The sequence below is a fragment of the Haliotis asinina genome, chromosome 11, assembly GCF_037392515.1.
Source record: "Haliotis asinina isolate JCU_RB_2024 chromosome 11, JCU_Hal_asi_v2, whole genome shotgun sequence".
NCBI lineage: Eukaryota > Metazoa > Mollusca > Gastropoda > Lepetellida > Haliotidae > Haliotis > Haliotis asinina.
Window position 1 is genome coordinate 50704130 of NC_090290.1, and position 16219 is coordinate 50720348.

At 39.1% G+C, this 16219-nt stretch overlaps 1 protein-coding gene across 2 annotated transcripts; it reads left to right on the forward strand.

Moving 5' to 3' along the window:
- LOC137255677 (asparagine synthetase [glutamine-hydrolyzing]-like) lies at positions 1-15395 on the forward strand. 2 transcript variants are annotated; one of them, XM_067793161.1, is made up of 10 exons: positions 1-25; positions 4629-4885; positions 6638-6872; positions 7423-7605; positions 8794-8886; positions 9854-9981; positions 10492-10618; positions 10853-11060; positions 12541-12778; positions 13512-15395. In XM_067793161.1, the coding sequence occupies exons 2-10, from the start codon at positions 4637-4639 to the stop codon at positions 13707-13709; spliced, it is 1659 nt and encodes a 552-aa protein (XP_067649262.1). In that variant the 5' UTR covers positions 1-25; positions 4629-4636; the 3' UTR covers positions 13710-15395. The 2 variants fall into 2 exon arrangements, with proteins under 2 accessions (XP_067649262.1, XP_067649261.1); XM_067793160.1 differs by lacking the exon at positions 1-25 and adding an exon at positions 794-963.
- The last annotated feature ends 824 nt before the right edge of the window (positions 15396-16219 follow it).

The following is a 16219-nucleotide window of genomic DNA, read 5'->3' on the forward strand; positions in this document are numbered from 1 at the left end:
AGAAATCAGACGCTCCTTTTGTAAGGTGATTAGTATTTATATGACCTAAGCCACGATTCTCTGTCGATCCATTCATGTGTTTCATTGTATGAGGGGATCAGCCCCTAAACTTTATAACCCGTGAACTTCTGGGTTGGAATATGAATAACACATGCTTGAATAGGGCCACAAACGGGATAGGGTGGTGTGGCTCGCTGACTTTGTTAACATGTCAACGTAGCGCCAGTTGCACAGATATATATGATCATGGTGTTGATCTGGTCAAAAGACCGCTCTTTATTAAATAAAACGGAATTGTTTGTGTGTATATAATGACATGTCTTCTGATGTGAATATTCTGAGGCTATAAACATTAGTCTGTCCATACTGCAGTACACTGAAAGAAAGTTTTTGATCACCTTACCATATGGTATATATATAATGAGACTATTTGAATTAACAGCCCTGTTTGACTTGGCGTCTGGCGCGATGTATATACTGTACACCACTACAACACGCTAAGCAAAGTGATACATATTTATCTAGTAGGTGGATAAAGCTAAAATGCATTCTGGGTGAAAAAAATGGAGGTCTCATTTAAATTTACAAGCTGACAGCATTAACACGAAGCTGATGAATATTGCCGCAAGCGACGTAAAAGACCACTCATTCGAACTAATCCGTTCTTCGCTGCTGAACATCGTGGGATTACAGTTAACACATTTTATTACTCGGTTATCCCCAAAACCGGTTTAACGGAACTGGTGTAAATACCACTTTCAATGAGCTCAGTGACCTACCCAACAACGATTGCATCATCATGATTGCATCAGCCTGAAGTCGCTGTACATATACGGGACATTCTCTGAGAGAATCAGCTTGTGACAGAACACGTCCGAATCCGCTCACACAGGCTGTTGGTTCAGAAGCATTCAAACGTTCTCTGCTATCAGGTTAATACCTCGAAGAAATATTTAATCTAAGGTGAGAAAACGCGATTTCATTTATTTCTAGCGACACTGTGTACTAAACGTGTTACAAAATCAACATTGAAATAACTGACCGTGCTTTTCAGTTGTGTTACAACGGTGTTGTACTGAAATGCGCGAAGATATTTCGCCGGCTGGGCACGCCACAACATGCAGCTACGAAATCAGACAAAATATGTGAAATAATGTATTAAAGATATACTTTTGAGTACACGTGTAAGTCAGTACCGGTTTTCCGGATGCCAGGGAGTCTTAGATCAGCGACACACAACGAATGCTGTGCATGCACCGGTAACGTGATTGTATCAGCTGTAGACAAGGCAGCCATGTTGTTTGAGACCCTCAATATATCGCGCTGCGAAGGATTTGGGTTCAGTTGTACTCATTCTCTTGTCGTTTCGGCCATAAAGACAGTCTGTGTAGGGTTTTATTTTCGCTAAATATCTAGGGGTTACAGGGTTTTTTTCAGTTTGTACAAAATTACAAGAACCCGCGTGATGCACATTACAATGAATCACACGTGTGCAAGTGCTCCATTTCATTTGCAACAGGCCTAAACTTCGAAATCCAGATTTTTCATTGTTATACATCTGTTGACATTATCCATGCATATGTTCTGTAATTCAGGACATCAGATTAGGTTCCCGTCAACCAATTTTGTGCTGATTGTTTGACACGTGTGCGACTCATATTATTGCATCACCACACCTAGCCTGTCTCACAGTCCCCAAAGTTGGCCGAACCACTTTAGTTTTACTACCACCCGGCCATTTGTGCGGTGCTGAAGCCCAAAATCTGACTGGGGCTCCTTTTCAATTTTACCCAAGGAATTTGTGTTTCTGTGAAAATTATACATTCATGAGACTGCAGATCAATAAAAGTCTAATCTACACCTTACCATTGGATGTGGGACAAGGCATATTTTAACTGTTTAGATATTACTGACTAGCAACCAGTTATCGACACTTACCAGTTATTGCCAACACAGGGCTGTAGCGCTTGCACAGGCAGCTCGACTTTACTTCCGTAGTTACAGTTTCACACACTGACACATCACAAAAGTGATAGGCTATGAGAGTTAAAATCATTATAAGTATTTTACATTGTATACAGTACAAATATGAATCCCCTAGGAAGCCAAGACTCAAACACGTCAGGGGATGTCACGTGACCATTAGTATGTTGACATGAAATTCCATAAGTTATTAGAAATGAATGAAAATCCCAGGTTATGTTGTGATTATACAAAATTACAGTTCAGTCCATAAAAATTGGAGATATTAGTTTGTGCAAACATACCCATATTGCCAACATTTGATCACTAAACTCTGAATTGACCTACATTTCCATCTCTGTTTGATGGAATCGACAGATGCGATGCAGACGATACTGACAAAATATATCTGTCAGTTTTCACCTTTAACTTTACTTTTTTTTCAAAGAGAAAACAAACATTACCAAAATTACAAACAACTGAAAAAGTCAACTTTGATATAATGATTATTTACACACATAGGATACGTTGACGTGCATCTTCTAAGTCTGAGAGACTGAACACACAATCACATTAGCCACCTCTTCATGAGCTATCTGTTCTTAGGTGTTCTTAGCTGTCAGTTTTTAGAAGGGTGAGAGTTTTAAGCCCAGTTAAAAGAGAGTTTTAATCCCCTTTTGGCAATATGCTAGAAATGGGCTTCAAATATTGCAGCCATATGTTGGAAATCTAACCCGGGTCTTCTGCAAGGACAAACATTTTGACCAGCAACTACATGAATATGAGTGAGTGAGTGAGTTTAGTTTTACACCGCACTCAGCAATATTCCAGCTGTATGGCGGCCATATGTAAATAATCGAGTCTGGACCAGACAATCCAGTGATCAACAACATGAGCATCGATCTGCGCAATAGGGAACCGATGACATGTGTCAACCAAGTCAGCTCGTCTGACCACCTGATCCCGTTAGTCGCCTCTTACGACAAGCTGAGTTGCCTTTTATGGCAAGCATGGGTTGCTGAAGGCCTATTCTACCCCGGGACCTTCACGGGTCTACATGAATATGCAAGCAGTATACGTACACACGCTTGTTGAGTCACAGTATTTTGCATTTCACCAGCCCAAACACTGTGCATCAAATACACAAGACCGAATGCACATGCCAATGCATTTACATACTCAAGCTAATTAAAACACAAACACTCAACCACCCATGTTTTCATAGGGCAGCAGAGTGTTGAGGCAGTACTAAAGTATAATGGCTGTGGTATAGTCTATTGGCTACAGTGTTTGCTCGTCATAGTGAAGACCGGGTTCAACTCCCCACATAGACCTGTACAGTGTGTGAAGACCATTTCAGGTGTCCTCTGCTGTGACATAGCTAAAAGCGATGTAAAACTAAACTCAACTAAAGCAATATATATTTCTGAATATTTGGGGAAAAGAGAAATGAAAAGAAATCTTGGTCCTTGTTTTGGATTTAATCTTTTAATTGTCAACAAGGTCGATTATGTGTTGTGTTACACTGTGTAAATATTTAACAGTTAATGTTTTCATGTGATTAATCATTATCAAACGCATTATGCCCGAACACGTCTGGAAATATTCATACAGTTAAACAAAGCTGTGGTCATGCATACATTTACAGTGTAATATAATATGACTTGAAAACAAATTTCAACAACAGAAAACAAGGCTTTTTGTGACATTTGTTTTGTATATTTGTGATGTATAGTTTATGTAGTTGTTGTGTTTGTTAGTATGTGTACAATAAAGTAATCATCTCAGTCATATAAACACTTGTTAAATGACAGAGTGAAAGCGAAAACTAAATTTGACACATGAATCTTATTAATATTATTAAAAGCCCAAATATTGTGATATGTATTCACATTGTTCATTTCGTAATCAGTTAGGCTAAAAGGTTGCACAAAACAATAAGTCAAGTAAAACCAGTTAATATTTCTAGGAAAATCAGAGTCCAGACTTCAAGGCTTAGTCCCAGAAGTGTAGTTGTCTCAATTAAGAACTTACCCACAAGGAAAATATAATCAAACGTTTGTTTGTTTTTTAATGCCGCACTCAGCTATATTCCAGCTATATGATGGCTGTTTGTAAATAAACAAGACTGGACCAGACAATCAAGTGATCAACAACATGAGTGTCAGTCCACACAATTTGGATATGATGGCATGTGTTAACCAAGTCTGACCACCCGATCCCATTAGTCGTTTTTACACTCACACCAAGCATTGGTTGCTGATGAACAAATGTAACCCAGAACCTCCTGAGTCTAAAATCCAAATGGAGCCTTGTGCTGAAGCAATCTAGACTTGCCAAGTTATTTAATTAAGACTTGGATTTCTGATTTACAATTATTCTAGGATAGGATAATGTGACTCAGACTGTCAGGTTCCAGGCAATATGTGCCGAATGCAAGAGATGACTAAAACCAGGGATTTAAACCATGTGGGGAATAACTTGGGCCTTCGGCGTGATGAGCGAATGCTTTAACCACTAGGCTACCCCACCGCCCCTTAGCATTTCAGAATGTCAGTCATGATAGGGGAACACCTGTTTGAGGCCAGAGTAATTTCAAGTATTTTCCAGAACCACAATAATGTTTTAAGAAATAAAATTCCTGAAAAATCTCATTTTTATTCCAGCTAGCATCATGTGTGGTATCTGGGCTGTGTTTGGTAGTGATGAAGATGTTTCCGTGCAGTGTAATGCTGTTCACAAGATCACACATCGAGGACCAGATGCCTTCAGGATAGAAAACATCAACCATTTCCAGAACTGCTGTCTCGGCTTCCACCGATTGGCTATTGTTGATGATGTCAAAGGGATGCAGCCAATGAGATTGTACACTCATCCTCACATATGGCTGATATACAACGGAGAAATCTACAACTATAAAACAGTATGTATAAACAATGGGGAAACCTACAACTACAGACTAGTATGTCTTCCTAATCCCTTTGTCAATGAGCTAGAGAAAAGTATTACCTCGACCATTTTTCTCTCCTCAGTCATCAGATCTTTGTTGAATTTAGTTATATTCAAGACATGTTATTGACACAGTTATTTCGAAAATATAGTTCCAACCCAAAATTCAGCATTGCCCTAAACTATATCAGTAACAACGAGGTAGTGTGTGGTCCTGCACATAGAGGCCAGGTCACAAACCAGCTGAAGTTAAGCAGACTTTAGCGAGGACAATCCTTGGATGGGTGACCGTGTTTGGCAGCTAGACTCCTGAGAGTTTCTTGGACTTCTGTCTAGCCCCACAAAAAACCGCAAGTGACACAAGAGGTCTTGCCTTAAGCACACGTGTTTGTGCTATACTGCCTCTGTTCACCCAGCAGAAAGTGGGTACTGTGTGGGATAAGTCATGTGACCAATAACCTAGCATTTCACAGGCAACTTGGATCATCTGGGGTAATAATGTGTTGAGCTTGTACAACATGTGTGGAAAAGGCCTGGTATAAATGACCATTATTACCAACATATATCCAACCATTTTGAATAATCTGCTCAATTACTCCGCTGTATAATACCACCATGTGTTGCACCACGGTTTGATATCACTTTCTATCACATCTTGTCGTCTGTAAAACAACACTCTCTCAAGCATCACACATTATAAGATGACCCCTTAGAGCATTAATCAGCGGCACCACCCAATAAAAGAAGTTCCTCTAGAGTATCACCTTGTTAAACGCCTCATTTGTATAGCTCCACGCAATAAGTTAAGTCCATCCAGGATCACTAATCCCAGGGCTCCAGATAAGGCCTGTATTTGCATATGTATGGATAGAAATAAGCATAATACGAAAGGAAGTAATTTGGAAAATGCAGGAGATATGCATCACTGCAGAGGTGAATGGTCTTAGAATCATTTACAGACATATTTATCTGAAGAAAGCATTGTTTTACTGTTTATTGACCTGTATACACAAGAGAGGCAATGTTGTGGCATATATCCGAAACGAAACACAAGATTGCTGATGTGCCATTAAATTCCATTCAGTACTCTAATGTACTCTCAATGTACACTCAAGGAGTATGTACTGCTAATGTTGAAAAATTATCTGGAGCCCTGCTAATGCATAACCAACCCTCAAGAGCATCACCATGTATAACATCACACTGTATAATGATGACTTCACTGTGTAGCACCACCCAATAAAGGAAGTCCCTTTAGAGGATCACCCTGGATAACATCTCACTGTATAGCATCATGGAAGGCCCTCAAGAGCATCACTTTTTATAACACTACACTATATAGCACCACACAAGAAAGAAGACCCTTTAGAGCATCACCTTGAAAATATGTCCCTGTATAGCACCACCCAATAAAGGAAGTCTCCCTAGAGCATCACCCTTGTATAACATCACACTGTATAGCATCATGGAAGACCCTCAAGAGCATCACCTTTTATAACACCACACAAGAAAGAAGACCCTTTAGAGCATCACCATGTAGAATACCTCACTGTATAGCACCACACAAGAAAGGAGACCCTTTAGAGCATCGCCATGTAGAAGACCCTTTAGAGCATCACCCCAAACAGCACCATCCATCAGCACTGGCACCGACCCCTTTAGCCTTGAGACAAAAAGGAACTCTGTTTACCTAGACAAATATTTCACTGGATGCATCCATTTGCAGGTTGCACAAGAAAACAAATTTCATCTAAGCACAGACTGTGACGGAGAACCAATCATTCATTTGTATGCCAAATATGGCATTGATTTCCCTGCCCACCTGGATGGAGTGTTCGCTTTCTGTCTTTTCGACACAGCCAACAGGAAAGTTTTCATTGGTCGAGACACGTTTGGAGTTCGCCCTAGCTTCAAACTTGTCACAGATTCTGGCTTCCTGGCTGTGTGCTCAGAGGCTAAAGGTCAGTAACTGTCAGATAACCTAATTTATTGAGATCGGAATGAATATACTGACACCGAAAAATAGTAAACTTGCACATCTATGAGTTAGCATGACAGTTGTACAGCAACAGTTCTAGTCAGTATGGATAGCTTGAGAGGCATTTTAGAAGATGCTGTATGATGAACATTTCTGTCTGATGATGGGGCTAGAGCAAGCAATGAAACATTGTGGTCCAGAATAAAACAAGAAGATGTAACCCAGAAGTTCATCTATATCATTACTTTCAGTGATGTTATCAGTGAGATTGAGAAACGTTTTTCTCACTCGTGTATATATTTAAATCATCAATGACTACTATATATATAATGCATACTCGTTAAAGGAGGTTCAGTATTTTGTAAAAGCAATGTTTCAAGTAGGATGTGCAGGCAAAGACTCCCTTATTGTCCATTCAGTGAATTCAGGTTTCAAAGAACATGAAATAACAACTTGGTTAATAAAGATTTGAAGTTTGAGATAAAACACCACTGGACACAGCGATCACATTTAACATGCTTCTCTCCATGCAGGTCTATTTGGTTTGAGTCACAGTCTCACTGATGAGCAAGCCAACATCATCCCCGTCACCCCAGGTACTGTGGAACAGTATGATCTCGACAATAACGGACGAGCCACGTTCCGGGAGAGGAAACAGTTTCATTCTATTGGTGACATGCCCATGTACAAAACACCAGTAGATATCGACTCGCTAGGTAAAGCCATTTGTACAGTTGCCACCATGACATGTTCATGCTGACTGAGATATGGATCCTTGATGAGCCATTCTAAGTTACTATAGGTGGTAGTTTAATTTGTGGTTAGATTTCCGCAGCTGCTATAACCATTTCAGATTATCAGTGTTGTTTGAAGTGGTATGATTGTTGTTATCTTACTTTCAGGTAAAATACTTTAATTTTAATTCGTTACACTGCTATGGTGAGTCTAACAAACTCTAGCAGAAGGATGTGTCAGCTAACCTATCAAATTGACCATTCAGAACACAGTTTACCCAGTCTGGGAAGTTCACATTTACACATACCGTTTATAGTTTTTGTTCGAAAATGTTTGTACTCGAACAATTCCGAATGCACTTTTCCGCGCTGTTGAGTGATACACACGGAGGACGTGATTATTTACAATAGTGAGTAAACAGTCGCTGAAAATGGCATTTTTTTTCAATGTTCCCTGAAGTTTTCTGGCAGGAATATAAGCTGGGAGTAACCAACAGAAGCCCCTCAGCTTATATACTGCAGGTCAAATATATGTGTTTCATGAGGATTTTCCTTTGTGGAGAGATCTGTGTCGGGAAAGAGAAAATCCAAAAACAGTTCTTAAGTCACGCTGAACCCTAAACAGTAGCTGTTGTCTGATTGGTTAAATCTGTTCGACCATCACCCATTTGACTGGATGGTCATAAGTCACTTGAAGGTTAATTGGTGCGACCATACAGTTAAGTTATACTAGGGTTTCTTAGACTCAGTATAGCAGTGTAATGGATAAAACTGAGCCTAAGTATACTTAGACTGATGAGTGGCATCTGCCTATCAACTTGATTTTTAAGCTCAATGAAACACATTCTGACAAGCTTACAGAAGCTTTGAAAATGGTTGTTTAAGTTGAGTGTACATAGTGAACTCAAAAACAGATCAGACTCCATACATTGCATGCATCATATTATGACTTCATGCAAATGTTAGGGATACAGCTTCTCGGCCTTGAGTTTTTTGTGGTAGCAGGTAATATACGTTCCATTTGTAACCCTCCTGGGGTAGTTGACATGGAAACTTATCAAAGCTTCAGTGATCAGTGTTGAGTGGTGCTCAGTAGTGCTCGACTACTAAATAATACCACACAATCATGGCATCACAAAAGTGTTTAGTTGTACTCTTGTCCACTCACAGGGGACGATGTTAAGGAAAACATCAGGATGTTATTTGAAACAGCTGTCCAGAAGCGTCTCATGGCAGACAGAAGAATTGGTTGTCTGTTGTCAGGTAAGTGACATGTTCCTCTCCATCTCCATTTGTATAGGTATCCTCGACGTCATGTTGATGGATAACTGCTGATTTCACAGGACGACCCATGAAGGTCCGGGGTAGAATAGGCCTTCAGCAACCCATGCTTACCACAAAAGGTGACTATGGGTATTGTAAGAGGCGACTAACGTGATCATGTGGTCAGGCTCGCTGTCATGGTTGACAGATGTCATTGCTTCCCAGTTGCACATATCGATGCTCATGCTGTTGATCATTGTCTGGTCCAGACTTTCCAAACCGTCACCATATGGCTGATATATTTCTGTGTGTGGTATAAAATTATTCTCACTCACCCATCACAGGAATGGTGTCAGGATAAGTGCTGGTCGTCACACACAATATGTAGATTGATAATTGTGGCATAGTAATTGATCCACAATCGATAATAATACTTTTAACAACTTTTTCAAAACTCATGTGGTCAATATCAAGACAGTCATAACATTGGACAAAGGAAAAAGGCATACACTAATACAATGATCAAGTCAGTTAATGATCCTTCCTGTTTAGATATGATTGCAAGCCTGGAGTATGTGTTTGCAAATAAGGAAACTGCCTCTGTTTTTTATGTCTTGATTTATCAGACATGTCTGTCATAGACATACTTCCTAAAGTTTAGATCGATGCTTAATTTTTATGAATATTAATAAGTTTCCAATGCTAATCAATAACTGCTCTAGGCGGTGGGTTAGCTATGTGGTCAGAGTGTTTGCTTGTTGCATGAAGACCCAGGTTCAAGTCCCAACATGGGTAGAAAGTGTGAAGTCTGGTATTCCTGCAGTGATATTGCAGAAATATTGTTAAAACCACTGTAAAACTATGAACCCATGCAACTGCTCAATAATCGCTGACAGAAGCGAGATTGATTGATTTTGATTATTTGAGCATTTGTCAGCATAACAAAGCAAATTGTGGTTTCTACCAGGTGGTCTTGACTCAAGTTTAGTGGCTGCATTGTTGGTTAAGAATGCCAAGGAACAGAAGCTTCCCTACCGAATACAGACCTTCTCCATTGGTATGGAGGGTAGTACAGACATCATAGCATCTAGGAAGGTAAGTCTTGGCAAAAATCTCCTGTTTGCATTTGGTACACAATTATATACTGGTGGTAACATCCGAGGATAACATTGCTTTTCGCATAAAGTTAGATATTGACCGAATTTACCTGTCTATAATTGTTTTATGATGTAATTACAAAAAAAAAAAAAAGAACCAAAACGTGTCCATTTAGTCAATGAAAGTAATTTTATTTCCACTGCAAACCAATAACATCAGGTCAACAATACTTTGACATGTAAACAATAGAAGGATGTCAGAGCTTGACATCATAGTAAATCAAGTAAATATAACTTTTGGTCAGACCAGGTTTGGGGTTAATATGCTGTTCTGTAGACTGTCACGTGACTCCCTGTAGACCAATCAGGTAGCCAGGAAAATATGCTTACATAATAAAGCATTTTATTGGATAGGAGGTGTTAATATTTTTCTGGTCTAAAGGTTGCTGGCTACAAATGTTGAAACTTTGACTTCAAAATAACTCTGAACTTTTTCTTCCTATTTCAGGTTGCGAAACATTTGAACACAGACCATCATGAGATTATTTTCACGCCAGAGGAGGCCATCGATGTTTTAGATGAATTGATTCGCCATCTTGAGACATACGACATTACGACCATCAGGGCCTCTATCGGTAGGATGCTCACTGTTGTCATTGAAGCTTCTGTGAGGATTTGATTGGCCACATTTCAAGCATGTTAATCTAGGCGAATACTGGCAGCACGTAGTCGGTTCCTCACTCTCTGGTCAGACATCCAATTCCTCCAGTGAAAGGTTTACACAGTCTGTTACAATATTAATGTTATTGACCAGACATTTCTTATTTTCCACTTTCACGTTTTTGCTAAGTATGTTTGTATTTATCCAGGTATGTACCTGGTCAGCAAATACATCAGTGAGAAGACAGACACGGTGGTCATCCTGTCTGGTGAGGGGTCTGACGAGCTGGCCCAGGGGTACATCTACTTCCATAAGTCTCCATCACCTGAAGCTGGGGATGAAGAGAGTCGCAGACTCCTGAAGGATCTCTACATGTATGACGTACTGAGGGGGGACAGATCAACAGCAGCATGGGGGTAAGGCCATGATACAATATGTTTCTTGTTAAAGCTGCACCTTTCCAGCTAAACTGCAGCAGTCTGTAATTGAGTCAGGACAATCCAGTGAGCATCATTGAGCATCAATCTACACAAATGGATACAAATGACTTGCATCAACCATGTCAGCAAGTCTGACCACTTGTTAACATACGTTGCCTCTTATGACGAGCATTGGTTACTGAAAAACATTTCTCACCCAGATCTTCATGTGTCTCACAATACTGATGATTCTAAGAGGATACTGTGGTTAGTTTCTTGTGCATAGGTTATTGCTCATGTCAATCACTGGATTGTCTGGTCCAGACTACTGCTTACAGACATTGATTATGGCTGGAATATTTCAGAATGTAGTGTAACAAAAAATAGACAATTGATGACGTGGTTTGTGATGAGGTGATAAGATTATGGTAGGTAGGAACTGGTGTGGAGATTGTACATGATCCAGGTTCTCTACTCAAAGCAAGTTAAGGAAAACCCACTGTAAATGTTAAAAAGTTGTACTAGCTGTAAAAGTTGAACGCCTACGCAAAAAACAAAACAAAACACATGGCATGTTGTATGCGAAGTGGTGCCAGCTATACTCTTTGGGATTGTTATGGAAACTCAACTTGACACTAAAATATATATATTGTCTTTGGGAAGGGACTTGGATGTTGATCAGGGACAGATTGTTTCAGCCACTGTGTCAACACAGGGTTTTCTCTGAAAGTAAGAGCCAGACATATTATTAAACACTAACTTGTACCGGAGACCCACTAAATTCAGAGAAACAGTTTTGTTGTAAAACTCAAGGCAAAGTTACTTTTTATCCCCTCTGCATATTATACTTTATCAGTCTATCTGTCTGTAATCATTTCATTTCCGGAGCATAACTTACAAAAATATTCAACATCTTTCAATAAAATTTGGTACAAATAACACACATAACCGAAAGCTGTGTTTTTCTGGATTCCATGGCAACAATTTGGACTTAATCTTGAAAAAAGGTGGATTTTATTTCTGGAGAACAACTAGATAAATCCTTCAAGAGAACTTAGCAGATATGTGAGGCAGATCCCGTAGTGGTGTATTTTGCTATTTGTGGATATTTGGCATTTATATTTTTCATGGTTTCCATGGAATCTATTTGGACTAAGTTTCAAAAGGGATGGGCAGGTTTCACACAACTTGAAAACCATTCAGTACTTTTCTACAAGACTGGACATATACAGCAAAAAGATATTTTAGTGGTGCCTTTTGCTATTTTCACATTTGGGACATTTCTGTTAATCATGATTTTCATGGAAATGATCTTCAAATTTGTTGGGGAGAGTGTGATTTGTCATCTTCTGATGACTTTTGTTAACAGTAGTTTTCATTATTTGTCTTCCATCTGGAAATGAGATTTGGTGAGAAATACAGATGATATTTACATATGTATGTACCCTTGCGATAACTATTGTCTCTTGTCTTGTAGACTGGAAATCCGAGTTCCCTTCCTTGACCATCAGTTCACAAGCTACTACCTCTCTCTCCCTGCTGAGGACCGTGTCCCGAGGAAGGGTGTGGAGAAGTACCTCCTCCGTTCAGCCTTTGATGGCATGAACCTCCTGCCCAAAGACATCCTGTGGAGGCCAAAGGAAGCCTTCAGTGATGGAGTATCAGCTGTCAAGAGATCACTGTTTGAAGTCATACAAGATTTCTGTGATCAGCAGGTGAGTTGGGGTGGGGTGAGGTGAGGTGAGGTGAGGTGAACTAGTCTAATCTTCCAAAGATTGTTTTTGGTCTATCACCACAGTCAGAAATATTCCATCTGTATGGCAGTACTCAGTAAATTATTAAGTTTGGACCACACAACCCAGTGATCAACAGCATGACCTCGATACTTGGAGGTATATGAATGAAGCTGAAGCCAGACTCAGTGGCTGACTCAAAACCAACAGTAAACGAACATGCATCAACCTCATAGGACGATCCAGAGGTGGGATGCTCACCCCAACTTTTGTCCCGAAAGTTTATTAACTGACCATTGAAACTCTCCCCACCCCTTCCTTAAGAGGTGTAAATGCTCCTGTACCCTGTCCCTTTACTGCACAATGGATGCATGCCCTTACTGCATCCTCTATCCTATTACTATATGTTAACTATTAATTTTGTATTTATATACTTATCCTATCTCAAGTCTTGTACTCAATTCAGCCTAGACCGCTGTAGTCCATTTGCCTGTGCACTGCATGTTTCCCTGTATAAGGATGTCTGGGGTGACACCTTGGAAACTGCCCATGTGACTTCCTCTCCCTAGTCCTGCTCTTTCTTGAGCAATATTATTAATTTGAGTATTTGGGAGGCTATGCTGTCAACCCAGTCTATTTGAAATAGGACATTATTTAAAACTTTTGCCGAATATCCTGTTGTATTCCATCCGTACATGTATTCCCTCCTTTTCAGATCAACGATGATCAGCTGGAACAGTCGGTATCGCTCTACCCATTCAACACCCCCAGGACAAAAGAAGCCCTGTATTACAGGAGGGTGTTTGAGAAGTACTACCCTTCCAAGTCATCATGGATTCCGTACATGTGGATGCCACGCTGGATCAACGCAACAGACCCTTCTGCTAGAACACTAAAACATTATAAACAATAGAAGCAACTTTTATAAAGAGATATACAGCAACTGATCTTATTTATTGACACAAAATAGAACCCACAAATACGGAGAGCCACTTTCCAGTCAGTCAGTATGTCTGAGTTAAGACTATTTTGTATGGGCATTACTTGGTTACCTTTTGTGAAGACAAACTTGGTACCCGACTGGCTAATCTGGAAATATGAATATCCAAGAGATTTTCTGGTGGTCATCTTTCATTTTGGGGTTTCACTGTATAATTTTATCATGCTATTTCTCCATCAAGCTTACGATCACAACTTTCGTTGTACTATGGTTGAGGGTAGGGTAGGGTAAGGTAAAGTGTCTTCAAATGGCAAATTTGGCCGATGAATGTGTTCACTTAGTACAGTACAATGTATTGTATTCATGCAGGTTCAGAATTTTCTTGCCTGTCTTTTATGTTGTTTTGCAGTTGTTGTAGCTTCATCACTGGTGTAATGTGCATTACAAAAGCATTATCAGAAAAAAAATACTGTTACATCATGATCTCATATTGAAGCTTCATTGCTCTACTTAAAGGTCCTTGGGATACAGCAATCTTGAATATATGGTTAATCTCTGTTTACTGCCATTCTTTTCCTCTCTTGTACACCATTAGTACACAGTACTCCATACTTAAACTTCACGCCCCTGTGAATATAGAAATAATCAAACTCAGGTTTCAAATTATGTCCACTACCTCTAATTCAGATTTAATAGATGTTCATTTTTGTAGTTATGGACTTCTTTTTTAAACAATTTTGTAAAATAAATGTATATGAAAGATCTGCAGACCTGGTTTTTCACGATCATGTAAGTGTAAGAGTATTTACTGTATTATAGAGTCTTTTTTCATGTTGTACTGAAACTTGGAGGCAGGATATGGAAAATACAAAAATATGGACGTGATCAGATTGCAACAAATAATTACTGTTAGACTTGAATGTGAAGCTGCAGTTTAATCTTCTGAAACTGCCTGACAGAAAATAGCGTGTTGATTTACTAATTATCAGCTTGAGCTGAAGTGGGCTATAGCAAGAGTATATCGTCATGTTCTTTGGTCTTATTGGCAATCATTCTTTCATAAGCTATATGTATAGCGTCTCCATTGCCAAGTTGTTGTATGTCAGTGTATTTTCTCTCATAATTTGGGGGAAAATATTCGCACAAAATTTGGGATTTTGTTCTATTTTTAATGGCAGAAGTATGTGGAGTTCCCTGAACTTGTCAGTTATTTATTATACATTGTTCAGTCTCTACCACACAACATCAGCAAAGAACCAATATGTCCAGTATGCTCAATGGTGAATCTCTTTACAAATATTGAGTAGTATATATGAAAACGGATATATGCTACTCACCATCAATAGGAATGTTGGAAACATGAAACATGTGATTGTTATTGATTTGCTTGCAGAAGTTCATGACCGGGTATGATATTAATTAGTGTCTAGATGTTGTCCTTCAGTACCATTGTCATGGTTGCCAGAAACCAGCTTCAAGCATTGTACTATTTTGTGACAGGTTACGGAAAACATCTATTCGTGTATGAATGCATCTGACTGCCTTGGCTTGAAAGATTTAATGTTGTTATTCGTTTGACATTAGTGGATTGATTTTCCATTGGAGACTAATCATTTTAGAAATGATAAAATTAACTGCAAAATAAAGATGAAAGATAAAGTATTTCTGTTTATTTTTATTTTGTCAAAATAATGCTAGTTTATAGCATTCAATCTACAAGAAAATTTTTTATTGCTATAACCAGCAATATCCCAAGTGAACAGACTGGGTGAGTGTAATTTTACATTCCATTTAGCATTAGTTTGTTGCTGAGTGTCATACATACAAGACTTGTTTTCTAACCCACCATCAAAGGTTTACAGCGTACCTGGGGAAATGAGGTCGGGTGAAGTGAGGTTAAAGGAACACTTGCATGTATTGTTAGTAATTATTAGTAAAATTACCACTGGATTATGGTTGCCACAGACACACACAGAAAATGAGAGTGAATAAAATTTTAGACCAAGTCATAGCCAGTGCCACCCAGTTATCTCCCGACTGTGTCATCACAGCATTGTTCTTTGATTATGCTCATATTTTTTTTCTCTGGAAAAGGAAACATTCATGGTAGTAATGTCATCCTTCACCTGGTGACACTGGCTGTTAAAAGTTACTTCCAAATTAAAGGGTTGTTAGGTCATCAACTCCTCTGTGGATTCCAGTAGATTTCTGACAGAATTCAGTTTATGACATTTGTCCATGACAGTAAGCCATTACAGGGAATAAGACCTAATTCTGAATAGCTTATTAGACAGCATGATAAATCTCATAAACAAGAGTCATCAGAAGATGACATTTCCCCCCGGCCTCCACATGATTGACTTTTTTAGACTAAGTTTGAATTGTTTCCATGGAATTCATGAAAATTATAAATACCATATATCTGTAATCAGCAAAGTCACAATTTCGAGATCTGTCTCATATATCTGCCAAGATCTGTCGAA

Coding starts and splice junctions, on each gene's coding strand:
- LOC137255677 (XM_067793161.1), top strand. CDS start 4,637: ATGTGTGGTATCTGGGCTGTGTTTGGTAGTGATGAAGATGTTTCCGTG. Junction 4,886..6,637: donor AAATCTACAACTATAAAACA/GTATGTATAAAC, acceptor ATCCATTTGCAG/GTTGCACAAGAAAACAAATT. Junction 9,982..10,491: donor ACATCATAGCATCTAGGAAG/GTAAGTCTTGGC, acceptor TTCCTATTTCAG/GTTGCGAAACATTTGAACAC.